Genomic DNA, 24,712 nt, shown 5'->3' on the forward strand with positions numbered 1-24,712 from the left:
GGCTGGGGATTCGAACCCGCCACCTTAGGTGCATGTGGCTGGCGCCTTAGCCGGTTGAGCTATAGGCGCCGAGCCAAGAAGTTAGATTTTTAAGCTTCACTTTCTTCATCTGAAAAGTGGGGGTCATATTATTAACCTCTAAGGATGGTGCAAAGAAGGAGAGTAATTCTGTGTATTGTCAGGGATCTGTCAGCAGGTGTTTATCTCGCTAGTTACCATCACGCAGTAGCTCCTTTGGTAAGAAAATGCTGGAGTGATTCTCCAGGAAAATAACAATGGAAGGAAAGCAGATTCCCAAGTCTGCGCTGGTTTCTCTGCTCCCTGGGCAGCAGCCGCCCTGCCCGCTCCCTTGATTGATTGCTGAGCCTGAGAGTGCAGGGCTGCAGCCCTGTGGCCTCCGGTGTGCTGTGTTTGTTCCACGGGTGAGATATTAGAGAACACTTCATGACACGACTTGGAGTCCTGTGAGGAAGAACTAGATAAAAGTGGGGCATTAATTAATTTTTAAGAGTCAGCAGCTGCGCACTCCGGCGTCTAGTAGATGGGGAAGGAGAACAAGGTCCGAGGGTTTAAACTGCTTTGCGTGTGTGACAGCACATTACAGTAATGAGGGCAATTCATCTTCCCACCGGGCTGTCAGGCTTGGATTTCCCTCTCTCCCTCTCTCTCTCATTTAATTCCGATAGTTCATATCCCACAAAAAGATAAAACAACAATAAAGAAGGCAAAACTCTGTGAGGTTCCACGTCCGGGTAGCTGTGACTCTGGAGATTTCTCAAGACAATCCAGAAACAAGTGTCGGTTCCTGGGGAATGTTGGTTTTTCCCAAAGTCTAGGTTAAACAGAGAACTGGGCCACGTCCAGCTGGAGGCAGGACAGTGTTCAGCTTTAACTTCAGATTTAACGCACCCCGATGATCACGAGCAACACTGTGCACACACCGAGGAATAGATGCTGCTCAGATTTGAAGAAACACAACGGGCACGGGCCCTGGCTTCATGCTCCTATCCTAGGACTGCTCTGAGCTGCACAATTTGTAACTTCTATACATGCAGGTTTTTGTTTGCACATTTATTACTCTGCCTTGAAATTCTGAGGGGCGTAGTTTAAAGATGTCCTTCTGTGCACCTGTTTGACCAATCCGCCTGTGTTTGTCTTCTACCATCCACCTTCGTGATGCAGCTTCACGGTTTGGCTTCCTTCCCCTTCCTCAGAGGTGCCTACTTCACTTATCCCCCAGGACCTTTGCATGGGCTGTCCTGGCTGCCCAGAACACTCGCCCCAGACAACTGCACAGCCTGCTTCCCCTTGAGATCTCTGCTGAAGTCTTACATCCTTTAAGCTGGGTCACTTTTTCCATGGAGAAGTGAGGAACAGTGGACAAGTACAATATGCCCAGTCAAGGGGGAGTTATTTCTCCTTTTATCACCTATCGTGGTCTGATATATAACGTATTTGCCACTCTCCTCTCCCCTGGCCCAGAATGGAAGGACCTGGAGATCTGAACCTCTTCACTGTCCCATGCCGTCCCCTCAGCGTCCAGGCTGTGTACTCAGATAGCCTAGACATTCAAGGGTTACTATGGTAATTCCTGCTAATGAAAGGTAAATGTTAATTTAGTGTGAGTTGTAAAATTCACGACTGAATCTGGTGCCAACCCCAAATCTGGAGTCCTGGGGCATCAGCTGTCCTGGAGATTCAGGCCTTGCATTTCTGTGTGAGGATCCTATTATCTTCAAACAGATGAAAAAAATCATACTTTTTAAATGTTCAAAGCTTAAACACACAGTACAGTACATAAAGAGATGTGGGGTGTTGTTATGTAGTTTTAAAATTTCACGAGGGAGTGATTAGAAAAACCTTCCCAAAGGGCCTCTTACAAGGGTGGTAATGAAAGGGGGGAAAGGCCCAGCAGCCCCGGTCTCCAGGCAGAGACTGTCCCCAGAAAACAGGCAAGAACAGTCTGCAGAACGCCTCCCACAATCCCCATGAATTTGCCATCTTTTCTTCCTGGTTCTAGCCAGAATTTGAGGGTCCATCCTACACGAAACAGCTCCAGGGTCCACTTCTGTGTTGAAATTAATCTCTCTCTACTCAGTGTTCATTGTGACTCTCAGAACAAACCCACTTTTGTCAAGGTGATGCTTGTTTATGTGCTAATTTAACCCACATTTAAACAGCTCTGATACACCCTGGATGACACGTTTATCGATAGAGAAGCGAAGGGACTCAAACCTCGAGTTTAAGGAATTTGCAGCCGTGTACATGTGCATCTGTGGTGTGTGCGGGGTTGTCATGCTCAGCACCAGCCTCATACTGTGACCACACAGTACCAAGAGGCTCCTGGAAGCGTCACGTAGGGGCCTCCCGTTCAAGGGGACAGAGGTGGAGAAGTCCTGGGAGTGAGGCACGTGTGCTAGACCTCGGCACAGGACTGTGCCCCGCCCTTCTCAGCAGGCGAGAAGGGGTGCAGTCTTCATTTAGCTGACATCAGGCACTGTGCTGGTGACTTCCAGGGTCTCCTTACTGAACACTGTTGGGGCGCTTGCTCAGTAAGTATCTGCAGGGTGTGTGTGTGTGCACGCGCGCACTACACCAGCCCCCACGCTGTGCCCTTCCCAGCCCCACTTGCTGGTTGGACTCCCGGTTGTGACGTCTCTCCTCCTGGACTCTGTCTGCTCTGGTTTTGCTTCTGGTCCACACTTAACCCTCTGCTGGGCCCATCTGACCCTAACCGGCTATAACCATTGCTGGGTTTTGTGCCATTCTGGTAAAGTCCAATGAGGCCCTCTCACTAATTAGAGCATTGCACAAACCCGAGCTCTGTTGAGGGAGGTCATGGGTTTCAGCTCCTTTAGAGGCTTACCATCTGTTCTCAGCGTGTCCTGTGTGTGTCTGCTCCTTCAGTCACTAGGCAGGACAAGCTCAGCTTCCTGTTTTCTCAGGAACTCAGACATTCCAGCCCTCCCGATACTTCCTGTTTGTCCAGAGTATGCGTTATCTGTCTGTGTGCTTCTCTACCAGACACCTTGTTAATAACAGCGAATGTTTATACAGGGCTACAGTGTACCAGGCACCGTTCTGAATGTTTTATATTAAGCCCCACAGCAAGCCTGTGAGCTGGGGACCGTTACTATTCCTGTTTTATAGATGAGGAAAAGATCAGAGAGGCAGAGTAACTTGTTGAAAGTCACACAGCTACTAACTTGTGCCCCTGGATTTGAACAGTCTGTGTTAGGAACAGATTGAAATTATTTGTCACATGTACTCATTAGGGTTCTGGAGAGATGTTGAGGTATAAGAATATTTGCTACCAGGAGTTATCTCACATGGTTACGGAGCCTGACAAGCCCCCAGGTCTACTGTATACAGGGCAGAGACCCGCAGAGCTGACAGTATGATTTTCCGGCCTAGTCAGAAGACCTGAGGACCAGAGAGGGACTGATGGAATAGCCCCAACCTGAAGGCTGGCAGGCTCAAGGCCCAGGGAGAACTAATGACTTGATTTTCCTCTGAAGGCAGGAAGAAGCCATTGTCCCAGGTCAAAGGCAGTCTAGTGGGAGGGGTCCCTGCCACGTGGAGAAAGGTCTTTTGTTCCTCCGCTACCAGGCCCACCCTCCCATGGACAGCAGTCTGCTTTACTCAGTCTACCGATTCTGGTGTTCATCTCACCTCAAAGGGCCTTCAGGTCACACCCGAGTAGTGTTTGACCAAGTGGCCTGGGCAAGTTGACACAATCAACAACCCTCCCAGAGGGTTGTGACATTTCACTTGTTTGTGCTGGTGAATTGGGTCTGGTGCTTCCTGCCTGTTTAGGTGTAACCCCGCCTCCTTTCCTAAGAGCCAGTCACGGAAAGGCTGGCTTACAAGCCAGCATCTGCCACCCAGTGTGCTGGGGACAGAAGTCCCAGACATCACTACGACAGCTCACAGGTCGGGCTTGTTCTCCTGGAGGACCTTGTGGGTTTTTTTTTTTTTCTTAATTGCCTAGACCGGTGTTTTTTTTCAACCTTTTTTTATTTCACGGCACACTTGAACCCATAGTTAAAATTCCGCAGCACACTTAGATTATGTTGATCAAAAAAAGAGTTAAAAAAGAATATACTTACTGTGCTGTGAACTTCTTTCAAAAATAATTTTATGAATTTTTTTTTTTTTTGGTAGTTTTTGGTCAGGGCTGGGTTTGAACCCACCACCTTCAGTATATGGGGCCGGCCGGGTGCCCTACTCCTTTGAGCCACAGGTGCCGTCCTTTAATGAATGATTTGTAAAAGTTTTTAAAAGAGGATCCCCTAAGATCCTCTCATGGCCCAGCAGTGTGCTATAGCACAGCGGGTCAATGTCACTGGCCTGAAGGTTCAACGTGTGGCTTTGCTATAAAGTGGGGTTCACACAGCTGCACACCTGCTGCTGTGAGCACCTCGCGGGGTTCTCTGTAGCTCACGAGCACTTGGTAGGCAGAGTCATTTCACACTGAGCAGGAGGCAACAGCTAAAACCATCTCATGTTATATTGGGATTAGCCCCGTGTCACCTGCCTCCCATTTAGGGACTCATCCCGTTTTTCTCTGTTTTAGACAGATGCTAGTTTGGAAATAAGAATAAAAGCTAGTGGACCATGGTTCTTACTAGATGTTCTGACACAGACATACTTGAATGCCACAATTTCAGTGGGGTTTAGCTCTGTTTTCATTACTTTTTTAAAAAATGACAAAAGTGGCTGGATGTGGTGGCTCATGACCGTAATTCCAGCACTCTGGGAGGCCAAGGTGGGTGGATCACTTGAGTTCAGGAGTTCAAGACCAGCCTGAGCAAGAGTAAGCCCCATCTCTACTAAAAATTAGCTGGGTGTGTCAGGCACCTGTGGTCCCAGCTATTTGGGAGGCTTGGGGCAAGGGAACTTGAACCTAAGAATTTGAGGTTCCTATAAGCTATGATGCCACAGCTTTCTCCCCCAGGGTGACAGACTGAGACTGTTTAAAAAAAAAAAACATAAAAGTAATTTGGGAGGGAAGATGAAAACAGTAGGTAAATAAAGCAGAAAGTCTTCCTCTTCTCCCCTGAATTTCTGAATACTCACTTTTCAGAAATACTTGCTGAAAAGATGTGCACTTTCCTACACGTATGATTTTATAAAGTACTCTCATGAAATATCTTACGTGAGAAATTTAAGCGAGAAAAGCAGGATTGTTTGATGCACCCTGTTTGGGGACTTCACTCAAATTCCGAGCTTGGGGACCTAGACGGACCCTGTGCGTGCACGTTGTGGCTGCACCGTGTGGGTGCCGGGCATGATTTATTTAGTCGCCATCAGATACCTGCTCCTTCCCAGTTCCTGCACGCAGTGCTGCAGAGCAAGCGGGTGTGTTCCACTCTCTGTGTGTTCAAATTCACTCTGTTCAGGGCGCGTAGGACCCTGGCACTTCACAGAGAGCGCTGAACGGTTGCTCTGAGGATAATCCTCCCCGGGATGATGGCTTTGGGTCGTATTTGGGCACAGAATTCAGGGCCGTATTTAGTTTCATGCTCCAGAGGTGGGTGGTGGGTTTGACATCCTCTCATTTTGGCTGTTTGACGTGGCCAGATGTGGGAATATCCCCCAATTCCCGGGAAGTCTGGACGGTTTTCACTCCTGTCTCACTTCTGCTAGAATTAGGTTGCATAGTCTGTTTACCTGGTAATTAATTAAAACCTTAGTTTCAGGGCTTTATAATTAACCAGGGGGAAGCACTAACTCCCGCATCACTTTGTGTTCTGGGAGATGCAGTCAGTGCCAGTTGGAGCCTCTAATACCCCGTACGAAGACTGCTAACAGCTGAAAACGAAACAGACCATTAAGCTGAGGACAGACGTCTCAAAGCTGTTCCAGTTCGCTAATTTGCTAATTATTGATGGGTGTTTGTGTAAGTACGTACAGCCGAAGCCCAGAGTTGGCTAAACACGAGGCTCTTGCCAGCCTGTCATCTAGGGTGTGGGGTCCAGGGCAGTATTCTGGTTCCCAGTTCTTCTTTCCTCCAATAACTGGTGTCACTGCGGCTTCAACCCTTCCCTTCCCCCATCTGTGCTGCTACCTCATTGCATCTGTCTCGCCAGAATGTGGCTAAAGGTCCCCTGGATTCATCCAGGGCTCGTGATGTCCCTGGGTGGTGGGTTGACCACCTTGGGAAGGGGCCATAGAGCCTCCTTTACATCATCAAAACCTCAGTGACCTGAAGGAAATAAGGTAGTTGCCTAAGGCTTCTGCTTAAAGGATAGTGTAGTTTTTGTAAATGGTTAAAAAAAAAAGTTCTGGGCCAGAGGAATGAAAAATCCTTTTTTCATTTTCATCCAGGGGAATGAAAAGATTTTAGCTGGTGATTTCTCCAGTGGGAAGAAATAGTTTGCATGAGACGCAGTTGATCTTTTCAGGACTCATACTAGCCTTTCTTCAACTGTCTGCTAACTCCTGTACTTAAATAAATCCTTCTTTGGAAAAGTGGCATTTAAAAAGTGCTGTGACAAGTGTAGTTACAGCAGATAAATTTAGCTCATGTATTTTCTCTACATAATCTGATTGTAATTTATATATGTTCAGTCTAGATAAAGCAAAGCCTTTTCTTATTACCAAATTTTTCCTTTGTCAACATGATGTGAGTGGGATATTGACTCTAACTGACAGGTAGTGATGAATCACGGCTGGGGGGAGACCGGTGACTGCTCTCTGGAGCGGAGTGGCTGCTGGCAGAGCTGGGCGTCAATCAAGATAAACCCAAGTCAGGGAGTCACTCGTGGGCGCTGGTGGGGCATGTGATAGATTTATTAGCCAGATTCACTTTTAAAAATCGCTTCATATTCTTAGCAGGTGAATTTGCAAAGAGCAAAGTAACCAGGTGCCGGCAGTGGAAGAATCTCTTCGTTTGCAAAGTAAAGGTGATCCCAGGGAGTGTCACGATAAAAGATAAACTACCAGGATGCAGTCACTGGAAATGTTCAGCTGTAGATTAATCTTGTTAAGTTGAAAGAGGGCAATTATGTTCTTAGTCATTTAGGTGTTTGAAAAACTGGGTGGAAGAGATTTGTCTGTGTACAATTACATAGATTACATAATTATTTTTGCTTTTTTTTTTTTTTTTTAAATTTAAATGCTGGTTCCCCTACTGCCCACCCCCACCTTAGGGAACACTTTGTAAGCCAGGCCTACATCCTCTGTACATGAAGCCTTTTCATCTAATCTGCCTTTTCCATCTCCAGAGCTAGTCAGGAAATGCAAAGCAACTTAACCTTAGTTAAAGAAAATTCTACAGCAGATCCATTGAAGGAGAAAAACATGAGAAAGACCTTGCTAAAGGTAGATGTGTGTGATTCCTGAGTTGCCTGCTGTTTCCATCAGTTTTTCACTCTGGAGCAGGTTGGGAGCTCACCACCTTGTTGAAATGTTCAGCAGGCCAGGCGGTGTGGCTGCTTGGAGGGCTGGAGTCTCCCTTCGCTGCACAGTGGGGGCACATCCGACTCCGTTCTCCTCTTTCTCCATCTCACTGCTGCACTCAACCTGTCTTTAAAGAACTCAAATAAAACAGACAGCGATAGTGTGTTAGTTCCTGACCCTTCGTCACCATCTGACTCTTCCGCTGGTTGAGGAGCTAGGCCGATGGTCCTGTCCACTGCTCCTGTCCACGAAGGCGAGCGTATCAGACCTGCAACGCTAACCATGGGCACGCGGTGGGCAGCTGTCCGGACCGTTGTCCTCTGGCACTGAGTTCTCAGCTTCTGGTGTTTGGCCTGGTTTTATGTCTTGTTTCAGCTTAGTTGTTCCCTCTGTGGACTTGGAAAGTGTGGTCTCTCCTTGGTGGAGAGGCTTTCTATGCAGTGAATGAATGTGTGGCATTTGGCCAGAAAGCAATAAGGTTCTGAACCAGCTGAACCTCTGGTCAGCACATGGAGGCGGTCAGCATAAGGAACTAGGCCTGCTGTGCTGGTACGTACATGTGGTGCATGTTCAGTCTGAAAATTAGGTCAACTTGAGGAGGCGGTCACTGTGGGGAGGCGGTCACTGTGGAGGTTCTACTGTGTGTGTTTAAAACCATACACCAGGTGCTCTGGCTAAGCCTATATGGTTCCCAACTGGGCAGGGTTTTGCTCCAGGCAAAAACTGGAGGCAGGTTTTGCTGTTACAATGGGGGCAGAGGGGAGAGGTATTTGGGGTATTAGCTGGGAGAGGCCACGGATACTGCTATAAACAGCTACAAGCTACAGAGCACTGCCTCCCAACAAAGAAGCGTCAGCCCTAAGTGTCAGTAGCGCCAGGGGTGAGAAGCCCTGGTCTGAATTGTAGCTGTCTTTGGCTTGGCCTGCAAGCCACACATAGTCTGCCCAAGCCTGCCCTGCAGCGACCTGTGTGTGCCTCTAATCTAAGACCTAGCTCCTGAACTTGCCATTGACTGATGTATTTTAATAGCTTTTTCTTGACCCCCCCCATGACCATAAATTGAATTTTCATAAAATTAACATGCGGTATGTTTTAATAATAGCCTATCTTTCCAAAGCAGCTAGAAGATGAATCACGTTTAAGTTGATTTGAAATATTTAGGAGTTTAGTAAATAAATGAGCTATATCAAATGTATATAATACTAAAGACCCAATTCCTTTCAAACTCTGCTTGGAACTATGGTTCATTTGAGGTGATCCTTGGAGGTGGTTTTGTTTCTCTTCTCCGTACCTCCTCTGCTTTGTTCTGAGCAGGGAGGCTGGCACTGTGGAAAGGTGAAGTGATTTCGCTGGAGTTACAGAATGTGCAGAACTTGGAATGCAGCCAGCTTGGCCCAGGGCTGCTCCTCTCCTGCGTCCTCCTGTATAAGACAATTCAGGTGTCCCTAAAAGATTAACCTTTGATATGTTAATAATGTGGTATTGGTATGACTGCCCCAGACTGTCAGTTAGATATCTGGTTTTGCCCATGTTAATTTCACACAGTCTGGATGAGATTCTTCATAACGAGATGGGGGTCACTTTTACTCTCTGCCTGGCACAGTAGAGCACCTTGGGGATAGTTCCTTGTTAAACATGTTACCAAACTGAACTAGGTCTTTTTACCTGAACAGCAGAAAGCCAAGCAGAGAAGCACCAGGTTTTTGTAGTAAAAAAGTTTATTTTTGCAAGGCTGCTAAGGGGTTCAGATCTATATTCCAGAGCTGGGGGCTGGAGGCTTTATAGGCAGAGGGCAATGAAGTGTGATCTGATTGGATGTGGCAATGAGGCAACACAGGGAGGGGTGATCTGATTGGATCACGGGTGTGGTGTCTTCTTCTTAATTTGTCCCCATTCCTTGGTCCCAGCCACTTAGGTTCCACCTGTGGCTGCATTTGTGGTTCATGTGGCTCATGAGGTTACAAGCAAGGGGTTGGGGGGTGACTAGCAACTGAAAACAACTCACTGTTGTTTTACACAAAATTGAAGCAGACTGGGCTGGTTCAGAGGTTCCAAATGCTGATTAAACCAGTGTCATGCAAATCAGAGACTGTGTGCTGGGTGTAGGAAGTAGGCCTGGGAGACATCCATATTTCTTGCAGGAGTTTGTAACACAGTGGAGGAAGCCCACAGGTCAGTAAGTAACAGAGCATGAAGGAGCTGGGGTGGGGCTGCTGAGCTGCTCCCTGAGCGTGGGGAAGCTACACTGAACTGCCTAAATACCACCTGTAGAACACAGCACCCTGGCTTCATGCCGAGACACTTCACGTTATGGTCATGCCAAGGACTTTATGTAGTGAAAGGACAGGATTGCAGGTAATAATTGCCTCTCGAATTTTAGGTTGATCCTTGAAGGTGTATTTTTGAGATTCAGTAACTATCCAAGTTAGTAACATGAGTAGAATTCTTTGCAGTTAAGTTTTTCACAATTTTCTTTTTTTTAAAAAAAAAAACTTCCAAGTTAATACTTTATTAGTGAACTTATGCTTTCTGTAAAAGAAATGAGACTCTGAGCTAGAAATAGATGCTATTTTCACTCCTCCAAAAAGGAGATGCAGTCTTTTCTCCATGCTGTTCAGGGCCCTTCTTCCCAAGGGCATCTCTCCTTTAGTTATTAGGAGAGGAGTGATGTGGAGAGTAAGTGGACGCTGCCTTATCTCTAAGTGTAGATTTAGTAGCCCTCTGGGGTATGGGCAGTGTCTGTCTCTTCCTTATTCCAAACAAGAAATTTCCTTCTTCTTTCGTGAGTTGTTTTTGACATGAACATTCGTATGTGTGATTAGGCGTAATCTTTACGATGGACGGCGTTTGTAGGTTGCTTGTGCATGGTTGACATGCCCAGTATTCCGTACATTTTGTGTCTGTCAAGTTTTAGGGGCTAGCCTGGCAAGCAGTTCCCCACGGCAGTGTGGCTGTTCCTAAAATGTGTGAGGGAGTTCTGAAGGTGATGTATTAAGGGTGTCTGGGAACAAAACACTCTATGAGACTCCTTGTGACTGCAATGAGAAAACCAAGCCCACTCAGGAGTCATTTTCTTGGACTTTGCCTGTTTTGTTGCTGTCCCTGCAGACAGCCCATTTCTGTGGCTCTGCTCATCTACTTAAAACACTCAGCGCTGATCATGGTCTGCCCACCTTTCTGTCAGCCCCTCCTGTTAGGCCACGCGGGATCCTGGGTAATGTGCAAGAAGGCCTAAGGCGAACGAGAATGCAATCGTCTGGATTTTCACCCTCTCATGTAATCTGTTTTGGTTGTTTGTTTTTGAGACTAGAGTTTTGCTCTGTCACGCGTGCTAGAGTGAATAGCATCATCGAAGCTTGCTATAACCTCAAACTCTTGGCCTTAGTGACCCTCCTGACTCAGCCTCCCAAGTAGCTGGGGCTCTAGACATCCATCACCATGCCTAGCTAATTTTTCTATTTTTGGTAGAGACGGCGGTCTCGCTCTTGCTTAGGCTGCTTTCAAACTCCTGAGCTCAGGGGATCTACCTGCCTCGGGCTCCCAGAGTGCTGGGATCACAGGTGTGCGCCGCCACACCCAGCCTGACTTCTTGTAATGTCAAACAAGCCAGGTTCCTGCCTATAAAGTCACCCTACAATGGCACTAAAAAATTTCTTTTTTCTTTTCTTTTATGCACCTTCATTCTTAAAAAAAAATGAGAATTTCAACAAGAAGTAGTTATTGAAGGAGCTATGTTCCCATATTATTGACATTTGGGGCTTGTTTTAAATGTTAGTAGTTTACTGTGTTGGGGTTATTGAAATACTGGATAAGCTGACAAAAATCAAAAAGAGCTTATGATTGTTGGGCAAGTGAATTATAGGTTATGGTTAGATTAAGGTGTCTAAATAGGGCCCTGTAGGTCCTGTTTCATTAACATCACTTTCTCTTTCTCTCTCTCTCTCTTTTCAAGTCTCAGCTTGTCCCATCTCCCAGGTGGAAGGAATAATGGTTGCAAAATGAGTATGAAATTTATTCCCCTCTACTCATGTGGCATGAACTGCTCCATCTAAGTCATGGAATTACTGCTTCCAAGGCTGACATCATAGTTTTTGTTTAGTCAAGCATCTATAAATTTGATCTAATATATTCTTAGTGTTAACAAGAAGAAAACCGTAAGTTGATATACGTTACTTTTCATTGCTTAAAAATAATTGTCAGTAATAAAGCCTCATTTTTGCAAACATAATTCGATCTCTTGTAATTGATAGAAGAGAATGCAGGGAATTTGTCCAGGCTCTGCTTACGGCTGACTTTTTCAAGAACTGCCACACACAATAATCCAAATGAATTCTGTTTATGTAATAAAGCAGGTGGAATTTGTAGTCAACACTCAAGATGAATTACTGACAGCTACAGGACCAGCATATTTTTTATTTTACACATTCTAACCCTTTTTCAAAGTTTTTATTGAAGCATTTTATGATACACTATGGTAGAAGTCCTGATTTGTTTGGGGAATCTCAGAGGACAAAACCTTTGGGGCTTATTTGAAATACTTGCTTAGTTATTGAGAAGCAAGGTAGATAGAGAGAGAGAGAGTCAGACGCACACTCACACACGGCCCCTTCACTGCTGCTGGGCCTGCAAACCACACGCACCTTTATTTTTGGCCCTGTGTCTGCTCAGGTTTTTCTAGACTGGGGAGGGAAAGGTGAGCCATAAATTTTTGTCATATATCAACCATTTTCCTTTAATGACAGTCTGACTTATAGTTTTGATTTGATCATGGAATGTTTCTTATCATCACCTTTTTTTTTCTTTTTGCAGTTTTTGGCCATGGCTGGGTTTGAACCGGCCTCCTGGGGCATATGGGGCCAGCGCCCTACTCCTTTGAGCCACAGGCGCTGCCCTCTTATCATCATTTTTACTAGACTGTTCTTCTGGTAAAAACAAAAATTAAGCCAGTTATTTGCCCAGGTATCTCTGCTTAGGGAAAAGTCCTGGAAGCCCCTGTGGGTCACACCAGGAACTTCACCTGGGCTACACCAAGGGTCAAGGATCAATGTCATGGCCAGCTTTAGAGCTGTGAGCTCCTACTCACCCCACGGAGTGACATTTGTTCTTCATGTGTAACTAATTATTTCCCATAACTAATTCATGCTAATTAATTTCCACAATGTTCCTACTGGGGCAAGTACTATGACTGGGGTGATATTAACGTTCTGAAGATGAGCTCAAAGTATAAGAACCGAGTTTATTGCTGAAATATTTCAACTACACGAGGAGAAGAGGGAGGGTGCCCAGTCCTAGTAGAGAAAGAGTAAGTAACTCTCTGGTCACAGGGTGTGCATGGACTTTGGAAGAGGAGATAGGCTGAGATCACAGGCAATTTAGGTTAGAATTAAGAAGGAAGGCGTCTTTCAGAAATGAAAAAGTAAGTTACACAGGTAGGTCATAAGATAACCTTGTCAGGACATTCATTTTGTTTCTGTTGCTTTCTGGTAGACCATGTGCTGTCTGACCTGGAGTGTCCACCTGTGATGAGGCCATATTGAGAGCTGTAATAATCTCTGTAATAATCTTCCCTCTGTTCGTACCTCCCTTATTTCTTGTTGTCAGTGGCCAGCAAGGAAGAGTTGCAGTCCAAGTCCAAGGCTGTGTGCTATAGCACCAGGAAGAGCCAATGGTATAGATGAAGTCAAAAGATGGTCTTCCGGAGGGCTCTCTCTTTCTCGGGGGTGGTCAGTCCTTAGTTCAGTTCAGGGCTTCCACTGACTGGAGGAGGCCCACCCTCATCTGCTTACTCCAAGCCCACCAAGTGTTAATTCCCTCCCCAAACGCCCCGATGGAAACACTGGAGTAGTGCTTGATTGTGTGTATCTGAGCCCAGTTGACACAATAAAATTAATCACCACGGTAACATGAAGACTGTTGAACCACAGGCTGTCTCCTTTCTTTAGATATATACAAAGGGTATGCTAATCTACATTTTTTTTTTTGCAAATTTGCCTCTTTCTTCTTAAAATACAGCACCTAAAAGGAACACTGGGGAAAATGTGAATGGCGGCTCTTTGGTTCCAGGAAAGAAAGTAACTTTACAGGAAGGAGGAAGACAGGCATGAGAAAGAGAGCGAGACCCAGGAGAATAAAATCTTTAACAAGCAGGTGTCTCCTCCCATTGAACTTGGAGCCCTGGATTTGTGTGATATGTCAATTCAGCCTTGACAGCGTCTCTGCAGAGTGAGCTAATAAATAAAAGGCCTGCAGGAAATTTTCCTAGTGGAGAGGGAGGAAAAACGTGGCTGCCTCTTTGCAAGGGGATTCTTTAAAAGCAGGAAAGTGTTTAAAAAGTAGCAGAAGTGTCTATAAAAGCGAGATATTGGCAGCTAGAGAAGGATTGTAGAAATCTATAAGAAACAGAAATTCCATATTTCATTGGATGAAAATCTCTAACCAGTGAACAATGATAAGGTATTAAGTTTCTAATATTTGTAGAGGTTATTTATCTTTTAGGTTTTTAAATATATGCTGCAGAGCAATATAGTCTATGCTCAGGGAATAAATAGTTCCTATCTTTATGCCTTTTCTTTTGCAAATCCTGGTTGTTTCTGGTGTTAGCAGATTCGTGGGCACTCAGACAGAGCACTGGGTCCCTGGGGATTAAGGTTCTGTTGAGTAGAACTTGTGTTTCTTTAATCTCTGGGTGCCTCCCATGTCTGAAATGAGAAGTGTTGGCGGCTTTCACAGGGAAGGGGAACTCTAGAAAATACTTAACATCTGTCTCTACCTCGAAAGATATTAAGAGTCAAATCCATTACATGGGCCATCCCTGGGATTCTAGGTTGTATATACTGAAGCTAAGATTGTAATTGGTAATTCACCTCACTTGTAAGCTTTTATAAAGTAGCCAAATACAGAAGAAAAGAAAACAAAAATTGGCAATACATTTGTGAATGCTTTTGGCCTGCTATTGAATTAAATTATATTTTAATGAAAGATCTTTGTAATGAATATTTATGGTAACAGTGGCTCTTAATCTCAATTCAACAAATTCTGTTGCATCAGAAGATGAGTAAAACAAACAGTTTATAAAACCACGTAATTAATTTCTCCTTTCCAGTGACAGAAGTTCACGACCAAGCTCCAGCGTTCTGGGTGCCCCAGGTGCTGGGTGTGTGTCTGTGAACGCAGTGGGCGTGGCTGGCCCCTGGAGTGGACAGTCAGAGTGACTGTAGAAAAATGAACACAAACTTGTAATTGTGTATTATGTTACATACATGAAGGGGAAGAGTGTGGGGCTGTGGGAGGAACAGCAGTGTCGTGCGGCTCAGGAAAGAACGTGGGGATTGAGGGCTGAGCTGAGCAGGGATGGGAAGAGCTGGGGGGTGTTTCTATGCCAAAGGAGGAGGGTGTGCAGAGCCCACAGGGGCCCATCCAAAGAGCACAGCTGAGAGAATTCAGAGTGGAGAGCGAAGAGCATAACAGCAGAGAGGCAGGAACCAACTCATAAGGGTCTCTGAGCCAGGCTTCCAAGTTCAAGATTTATTCTAGGATTCAGTGGCTGAGTGACGTCTCATTTCTGTTTGTAAAAGTCTCATGTTGAGTACTAGAAACCAACTGAGAGCCGTGCCATATCTAACAGAGAATTAATATCTAAAATATATGAAGAGCTCCTGCAAATTGATGCACTTTTTTTCCTGAAAGCTGAGTCTATAAAAAAATGTACAAGGGGTGTTACTAGGAAGCTACCAGAAGGGAAAAGTCTGAATTGTCACAGTGTAGTGATACAGAACCACCCAGACCGTGAAATGAGAAGCAAAGTCAGAACAGTAGTTGACATGCTTGGGATTGGCGAAAGTTTAAGAAATCTGATCAGATAAAATCCTGGCAAGGATGGGGAGTGACGGGAACGTTTATGTGCTGATGATGGAAGTTTAAGTTGTGGGAATGACGTTGGGGAGTAGTTGACCAATATCCGGCAAATCTTTGTTCCTGTGCACCTGGGAATTAATTTTAGAGAAGCAGTGTTACCAGAATGAATGGTCCAGTGTCAGAGTCAGCTACCTTGTCCCCTCAGCACCATTAACACAGTTGATCATTCCCTCCTTGAAATATCTTTCTCGCTTAGTAGTAGACTTAACCGGGCACATGGCTGTTCAGAGGGGCTAGATCTTTGTGTGATAAGGTGGGTCCCATCCGGTCTCTTGGGGGAGGGGTAAATCCCACGTCACGTGTCACAGCTGTCAGAAGAAGCTTCATTGGAGGAAGGGGGCTGTCCCTAGGCTAGCGTGTACACTCCATTCTCTCACCTGTAGAGGTGCCGCTGACACATTGGTGCGCATTTTGGTGGAGGGACCCTTCTACCTTGTGCATTTGTCATCTTAAGATGAACTTAGGAAACAGTCTTGGTGATAGGGTGTAAGTAATAGCAGCAGCTCTGCTGCCCAGCAGGGAGGAAGCTCCCGCTTGGGTCCTGTCCTCTTTGACTCTGTCCCAGAGAGCTCCTGGGACACTTTGGGACAGACATTTCTCCTGCTGTATCTCCTCTTGTACCACCAGATATGGCCATGCTCAGTGAGGTGTGGCTTGTCTGTGAGTGTGTAGAATTCAGGGGGTGCAATGTCCACGATACTACACCCTGACCTGGTGAGATGGACATTGTCAGCTGGCCGTGCCCTTGCCCTCGCTCATCGCAGAGTGGCAGGGTGGAGGGACCCTGGGCTCCTGACCATCATGGGGAAGCAGAACTGCCTGTCACCCTGGGTCCCCAGCCTTTAGACGGTAGAGAGAGACAGAGAGGGAGGAACTTTGACTGTGTTTGCACGCGGTATTTTTGGGTCTGTTTATCGTAGCTGCTCAGCTGTGATGCAGTATCCGATAATCATCTGAACAGGAGCGGACGCAGAACTTGCCCTGAGCCTGCTCATCTCAGCAAAGGGCAGCCCCACTCTTCAGCTGCTTGGACCCTAAGTCATCTCAGCAAAGGGCAGCCCCACTCTTCAGCTGCTTGGACCCTAAGTCATCTCAGCAAAGGGCAGCCCCACTCTTCAGCTGCTTGGACCCTAAGTCTCTCTGACAATTCTATGTCTGTCTTCTCTCTCCACATCAGCAAATTCTGATGGCTTGACCTTTGTTTTTTAAAAAGTTATTTTTGAATTGACCAATACTACTTTTGTACATTTATGGGTTACAGGGTGATGCAGTGATCTGTGTATATATTGAAGAAAGTTTAAATCATGGTAATTAGCATATCCATCCGCTCACCAGCAACTTATTTTTTTGTGGCAAGAATGTTAAAAATCTACCCTTAGCGATTTTGAGATACACAATGCGTTGTTATCCGCAGTGGAGGGCCAACGTCTTCGGGGGACCATCTTCCTACTGCTGTGTCTGTGACACGGTCTTCAGAGAATCCAACCGCCTCCCATCTCCTGTTACTGCACTGGCCGACTTCCTAATGGGGTCTCTGCTTCTGCTCTTGCTGGGGGACAGTCAGATAGGAGCACTGTGATCAGAGCAGGCCTTCCAGACTGGGCCCTTTCACTCCATTCTGCTGACACCCTATTCTCCTTCTCACTCAGAATAGCAGGGGGACTCCTTAGGATCTTCTGCGGAAGCCCAGGAGACAGCTGTTAGAATGTCCAGCATGGACAGTCTGAGCAACGCCAAGTGCTGGGAGGACAGGCCCCTCCCCTCTGTGTGTTCCTGGTGGGCCCGACCTCTGACCCTGCTCCTGTAAGAACTGGCAAAATCCATCACACAATTCCCTGAAATCTCAACGAAACCTTGTGGCAAATAGCTATGTCCTGAGGCGAGTGCCACCGTGTAGACAGGAAAGTAACTAGAATGAAATCATTTTCATTATAGTGTGACTGGTGTGAGTTGTGGGGGTAAGTGAGCTGCCGGAACGCGGGGTCGCAGATGTGTGTCTGCATCTGGTGGTATTGGAGCTGCGTGACCATCTCGGGGATACTGTGTCCTTGTGCTGAGCTCTTGCGCACACCATACAGAAGTTTTGAGGTCAGAGGAATCTGGACTACAGGAACTGACTGGCGATGTGTAGCCAGAACTAGACAGTAGCAGATGGATGTCTCTATGTGTGAACATTCATGTTGATGTGGGCGCTGTGCGTCATATTTACTACCATCCTGCCCTCAAGAAGATGCCAGCCAGCGACTGGGACAATGGTCTCTGCACTGTGCTTCCTCCTGGGTGGAGAGTTTTCACCAAGTTTAACTGGAGAGATTATTCTTTACTGCCCTATGACCAGTGATCAGTTTTTCAAGAATGTGAAGAAAGGGAATCGAGGTAGAAGTGAATTGGGTTCCTGTGATGGTTTACTTGGGGAACGATCAGACAGCCTCCGTTTGGGCACCTGTTTCAGATGTTGCCATGATGACAAAATTAGCAGTAGCCTCCAAGTGAGGGAGGGGTAATAGAAGATCAGAAGACTGTAAGTATCATCATGCTCTGGAAGGAATTTTTACTCTAATTACAATTTTTAAAAATAAGGAAGTGCTGCTGTATGATTTTAATGCCCATGGCCGTATATCTATGACTGGTTTACTAAAAATTAATTTTGGATTGTAAGACATTGTGAGCCTGTAATCAAAACCTCAGTTTAACTATTTGATATGTGCTCTTCTTAAAGAAAATTTAGGATATTCGATAAACAGTTGAATGCCTTAAAGAGGGAATGAGCGAGTTACCAAAGAAGATTTGACGCTTTACCAGGGTTGGTGCTGCACCGCCTGAGTGAGTGAGTTAAGAGGTTTATAACTCGTCTAATTCTTACACCTGCCCGGTGAGGTAGTTGTTATTAAAAGTCGTGCGTGACCCTGTGATAAGGTGATCTCAGCAAAAACCGTCTTCCCTGTTCTCATCCCGGACACTCAGGAATACCCTGAGCCATGTGTAGACTCCTGGGTCGCAAAGGCATTTCTTTTTAAGGACCTGCATCAAAACTGGCCACATTTTTAATGATGATGGCATTAAATATTCAAGTTACGTAGATTATTCTGTTTCATACCACTTATTTTTCTCTCACACCCTAATATCATTCTGAGGAGTCCGGGTCATGGGCCTCCAACAGTTCTTAGTCAATGTCTTTGTTAAATCCTATCTTTTGGGACAAAGTAACACTCTTTCTTTTTTTAAATGATACAAGTGTACAATGATACAAATGATACTACATGTAACTGAAGGAGTTTTGAAACATTGAATTGAAACTTTTCCTCCAACAATCTATAGATGACAAATACCAAGGAAGATGTGTATGTGACTTTGGTGACATTCTTTACAAGTTAATCTTCACCTGGTTTGTATTTATTATTAAAGACAGCAGTGCTTTCACCTATGCGTTTGAACCTCAGCAGCACATAGTGTGGCCCATTGCACACAGTAGGAGCTTGTCAATCCTGTTGAATCATTTTATGATCTATTCTTTTGTTTGTAGGGACAATTTAATTTGAACTCCACACAAAAAATATATGTCAGTTCACCTTTAAAAATCTCAAGGGAAGGAAATGTGTAGTTTTTTCTTCTTAATAGTGGGAGTAAGTGTCTCTAAAGTCCAGATTGCCTGTGACCGCCCCTTTCTTTAGCAAAGTCAGTGTTAATAACATCTTTCTCCGAAGTCCAAGGTGGCTGCCCAGCATCATGTTGGAAGGGCTCAGTTCTCTTGGGAGCTAGGAGGAGCCTCGGTAGATTAGAAAGTCTTATTTATCTTTTCCCCCCTCAGAGACCCCATTAAAATGATAGTGAATAAAATAAAATAAAATATGTGTAGGTCAGCAACACAGAGAATGCAGAGGTGACCAGCCTGGAGAAGCAGCTTCCACAGGCTGACACAGAGAATCAAGAAGTGACCAGCCTGGAGGAGAAGTTCCCAGTGGTTCTTCATCCTGAGAGCTGAGTGTCCTCAGTGACTGCTACTGATTACAGGGGCTGCTGCAGGCTGGACGCACTTGCAGGCTGTGGAGGGGGTTCACCTTGGGGATCCTGAATGCAGGTGGGTGGGGGTCCCACAAGGAACTGGAAATCCCAGGGATTAGAGGGATGCCTGTAGTCAGAACACTTCACAGACTCAACTCCACCCCACATTGGGGCAGCCAAGGACCGGAGACCACGTGTGTCTCCCTCTGGCTCATCTCTGAAGAAATGCGGAGTCACCTGGGGAGAACCCCCGAGGCTAATCTGGAAGTTAGCTCAGAGAAGGGGGGACACCCCTAACGAAGTGCCTGCTGTCCAAGGCCAGCACCTCTGCCTGCACACACGTCCCTCCAACAGGGTTTCTGTCATCTTAAACTTAAGTTTGCAGGACCAGGAGGGCTGGGCAGAAGTCCCTGCGGGCAGGATGATGGTGAAGAAACAACAAAACGGTCCCCAGGAATCAGAGAGGACCCAGGAATGGCAGAGAAGAAAGCCCCTCTCATGACCGTAATGGGAGGTTTTGAAAATGGCATCTTGTCAAGAAAAACATTCTACAAGAAAGAACCGCCAAAGAGCCAGAAAGAACCATGGCAAACTAAAACTATGGCTCATAAAATAAATTCAGAGAAGGACAGACTGAAAGTGAGTTCAGAAAATCCAGAAAGAGGTTGAACATAAAAAAATCTTCCGTGTTTAAACTCTGGAATGTAGGGGTGGACTCGGGCACCTTTTCTGTGGCCTGGTTTTGTACCCACAGACCAGTCTCAGCAGGACATGTCCCAGAGAGGAGACACAGCATCTCATCCTGTGTGCACGGGGAATTGACAGGCACGGAGGGCAGTGTTAGCAGTGTTCTCCCAAATTCTACGAAAATGATAGCCATCTTCTACCTTGTATTTGGGATTCTTTTTATAGTTTTCTAATCCTAAAAAAGCTGTCCTGGGATTTGGAGCCATCTCTAAAAGTCCTCGCAAAAAGCTCGTGTGTGTGTGTGTGTGTGTGTGTGTGTGTGTGTGTGATCAATCCTCCCCAAAGAGGGGTGTTAGCGGAATGGAACTTGAACTTTTAAAAAGATGTTCTTGCATGTTTATTGAATGTCAAAACTGAAATTGAATCTTGAAAGAGTGCCCACGAGAAGGTGGTAAAAAGGTCCTCCTTTGAAGCTTCTTGTTTCTAAGAGTTTGTGGCTACCCATTGAAAACATGGGACAGAGATTCTGCGTTGTGGATGAAAGATCCTCCCCCTGAACCTGAACATTCCCTCCCCCCTCCCCCCGCCCCCGACCGGCAAGTTCCCTGTCATATTGTTGTCGGGATGGGGCAGGTTGTGAGTTTCCCAACATTTCATGTGTGTCTGTGCTTCCATTTGAAGAAAAAAGTCCCCATTGTAATCAGGGCAGGGATTTGGTTCTTGTGTTCACGCATCTCTGATTTTGAGTCTTTGAAAAGATGTTCTATAGAATAAAACTATGTGGTTCTAAAAGTTCTGGTTAGAGTTTAAGTGGACACATGGAAAACCGTGCTGGCCTGCTTCTGTATGTCACAGTGAATTCTAAGGAATTTCAGGGCCGCGTGTACCGGACAGAACTTAAACTTTGATCATTAGTTAAAATAAACTGGGAAGGGTAAATTTGTTATGCTTAGCTTTTATTTTGTAGCAGTGTTTATTGTAATAGGTTTATGGTACATTTTAAAAATTCAGAGCTTTGAGAAGTGTTGACCAAAACACCTTTTTCTTTAACTGGCAAAATTCCTGCGAGCGGTTTCCTTTCTATTTTTTAACCTGCAGTGGTTCGGGCACGCTTATTTCTTTCTAGAAACATTTTCTGTGGAGAGCAGTTTGTTTAGATATCCCACAGCCCACAAGGATCACTTCAGAGTTTTGTGCAGAAGCGTGTTAAGGGAAAGTTACAGGACCCCTGGAACTCAGGGCTCACCAGGTGTAAATCTGAGAGCCTCTTCTAGCGCTCTGTTGCAGTGACGCTGACAAGTTAAGTTTCAACACTGTGTGGTGACTTCATAGGGTGCTTAGGTATTTTTAGAATTTTGACTTCCGTGTTAACTTGGATAACCTGCTTGTTAGAAACAACTCTTACGTGTAAAATCACTTTCTTTTCTCACTGTGGAGAGAGAGCACTTCTCTTGAGCACAGGGTCATTCTTCTGTGATGAAATGTGGAATGCATATTTGGGGTACAGTTGTATGTGTTCTCAAGACTTGCCTTAGGTGGTTGTTTCCTAGTATCCTCACCATGCCTGCAGAGGAGATTATTGAGATGTTTACTGAAGATTTGGAGTAAATTACTCAAAGTCATGCACCAGGGTGGCAGAATGTGTACTGGGGCCAGGATCTGCGCCACCCCACCCCATCAAGGCCAGCTTCCCTTTCATAACAACCCTGTGCTTTTAGGTTTAAGCTTTAAAAAGGTTGTGTCTAGCCTTTGAAGACCCCGAATAACCATCCTTTATCAAAGGCTCAGCTGAGTGCTGGGGAATCCCAGCCTGTGCCTCTCCCTGTGCTGGAGGTCAGCATCGCAGGGTTGGTGGTGGGATTCTGGAGCCAGGGTCTTGCTCTCACTTGCTGACTTTGCAAATTCCTCCCCACCCTGGGAAGGCGTAGGCCTGTGGGGGTGGGTCTTTGGAGATCTGTATCTCGGGAAATATGCCGAGAAGGGAAGTTTTTCTCTGGCCTTGGTTTCTGAGCTCCTGTAGCATCTTGGCCTCCAGGGGTGGATGTGTTGTTTTCAAACCTGTCTCAAGGGCATTCCTTCCTGTTCCCAGCCCGGTGCCTCCTGTTTGGGGCCCTAGCGTGTATGTACTCAGATAAGTTGCTGAGTGCAGCCTTAGTTTCCCTATCCATTCAAACTTTTATCCTATTGCCGCAGAGATTTCTGGTTTATTCAGTGTCTGTGTTGACTTTCCAGACATCGTGGTTTATCCCTATCACTCAGCCTTATTACCTAGGGCCATGTGTTCCGAGTATGCCTTGGCCTGGCCAAACACGGGGCTGCCGTCTTCTGTGTTAGTGAATGATTGGTCCTGGGACCCCTGCAAATAGAGAACCCACATCTGCAGATACTCGAGTTCCAAGTAGAAAATGTCAGAGTGTTAGCATACAGCTTACACACATCCTCCCATACTCTTTAAATCTTTGCTAGGTAACTCAGAACACCTAGCACAGTGTAAGTAATTGTCACACTGTATTGTTTAGGGAATAAGGTTAAGAAAAAAGTCTGTACCTGTGGAATACTGACACTATTGTCTTTCCGAAGTGTTTTTGATCTTGGGTTGGTTGAACTCGGGGCTGCAGAATCTCACTGGGCTGACTCTCCTCTCTGCTTCATTCTACCCTTCTCCCGACGCACACTGATGTCTTGGTCTGAAACTCCCTCCTTCCGCCACACCTGTAAAAACCTTTTATGTAACTCAGGGCCTGCTTTTATTTCCCCCACTTGGAATACTTTTCTGTGAGTTCTGCGGCCTCCCTGGCCTGCTTCTTGAATTTGCTACGTGACTTCCTGAATCACGTAACTGATAATATCTTCTTTGCCATTTGTAAGCCTTTTCCGAATAGACTGGACCATCAGGAGTTCCAATACTTGAATCACCATGTGGCCCAGCACGTGGTTGCTCTGAAGCCACCACTTGTTGGCAGATGTGATGCCTCCATTTCTGTGTTTACTTAAGTGCAGTGCTTAAAATTAAGGAAAATATTGGAACAATACCTCCCTACAGAAAACTGCTGATTTTCAGTTTATTTGATCATTGCTGCTGTGTTGAAATGTGTTTTTCTCCATTGTCTTGCCAGCAATCAAAGAGAAGTACACGGACTGGACAGAATTCCTCATCCGTGATCTGACGGGTTCCAGGACGGCGCCCGCCAACCTTCTGGAAGGTGTATGTATTGCTATTATGCATCTAATCTATCTCAGCAGCACCCCAGGTGCGCGAGCTCATACCTCACGGCACCTTTGCATATATCCTTCTGCGGATACTCGTCCACACGCTGGTTTCTCCGTCCTGATAGCCTGGTGCTTGTTCTGTCTCAAATTACTGATTATGGCATTGATGACACTTTCCCTGGGATAGTCGATAAATGGGAAATTTGCTCTATGTGGATGCATCTTTAAATAACTATATGTTAAGAAAGCTTCAGACTATCCTATAACTTTAATTCTCTTTCCTCTATTAGTGAATGTAAATAAAATCTTATAGAGAATCGAACAAGTGCCCACCTACCATATATGTGCACTAATTCAGTCTCTCAGAGTTCACTGAGAAATGATTCCATCAAATAGTCTATTTTAGATGCACAGCCCCAAGATTTGAACAGACGCATATTGACCAGTAATTGAATAAGCTCCCTTTATTAAAAACAATTAAATAAGTTTCCTTTCTTTATTAATAAAGAAAACTCTTAAGGGCGGCACCTGTGGCTCAAAGGAGTAGGGCTCTGGCCCCATATGCCAGAGGTGGCGGGTTCAAACCTAGCCCTGGCCAAAAACAGCAAAATAACCCCCTCCAAAAAACCACAAAAAAAAAAACCCAAAACACTTTTAATAAAGTTTTCTTTATTAAAAACATGAGGAGAACTGGTAGACCATATTTAAATGTAGCTAAGGCCATTTTAAGATATTAAAGAAAAAGTAGTTTAATCTGGTATCTTGATGGTTCATTTAAAAATAAATTTATGATGAAACATTTCAATATTTGCTATATGTAATAGAACAGGTAAAGAAAGGTCCTATGTCATAATTATTAAATTACCAAGTCTGTTCATTTAAGAGTGCCCTTAAAAATGGAAAAACTTAATGAATAACCAGGACTACAGTGTGGATTTTGACAGCAGAGTATTCTCTTAACCTTAACTTTCCCTCCTTTAATAAGTGGCGCTGATACTCTGTCTAATACAGTTAACAGGTTTTGTTTTGTAAAGATTTAGCCTAATGTATATCTTAATAGTATCTATTTTGATTGTTTGGTTAACAAAGCAAAGTGATGATGGCTCCCCCTTTTAAAGGGACAATTGTCTCACTGTGCTAATTTTTTAAAACCATTTGCCTATAAGGCTGGCTGAACAAACACCCTTTTCACATGCTAGCATATGCTAAGAAGTGGCAGTAATCATATTCTCTAAACCAGTTATCGGGTTAGGTGTAGAAATAACTACGTAATAGTCCCTTTAGCTGATCTTTAATGCCCGCCACATGTGTCCTCTCTACAAACACACAAGCTTGGCGGGAGTCCTGAAAGCAGGACAGGGTCTTGGCTATTAGAGTAGTGGCCCTGGTGGGACGGATATCAAAGAATCATGGTGTAAATCTCTAATCCTGTGTTACAGATATGCACGTATCTGTTTACTGGGGAAGTAGACATTTTGCTATCACACCCTTTTTC

At 45.2% G+C, this 24,712-nt stretch overlaps 1 protein-coding gene across 4 annotated transcripts in view; it reads left to right on the forward strand.

Moving 5' to 3' along the window:
• The window catches only part of SFMBT2 (Scm like with four mbt domains 2), a 214,229-nt gene that overhangs the window by 73,559 nt on the left and 115,958 nt on the right, over nt 1-24,712 (forward strand). For all 4 annotated transcript variants that reach the window (XM_023511389.1, XM_023511390.1, XM_023511391.1 and 1 more), the window contains exon 5: nt 23,124-23,212. In XM_023511389.1, coding sequence (XP_023367157.1) covers nt 23,124-23,212 — 89 coding nt within the window. The remainder of the gene's footprint in view (nt 1-23,123; nt 23,213-24,712) is intronic.

Source organism: Otolemur garnettii, unplaced genomic scaffold (genome assembly GCF_000181295.1).
Source record: "Otolemur garnettii isolate 467f Iridium unplaced genomic scaffold, OtoGar3 scaffold00019, whole genome shotgun sequence".
NCBI classification, from domain to species: Eukaryota; Metazoa; Chordata; class Mammalia; order Primates; family Galagidae; genus Otolemur; species Otolemur garnettii.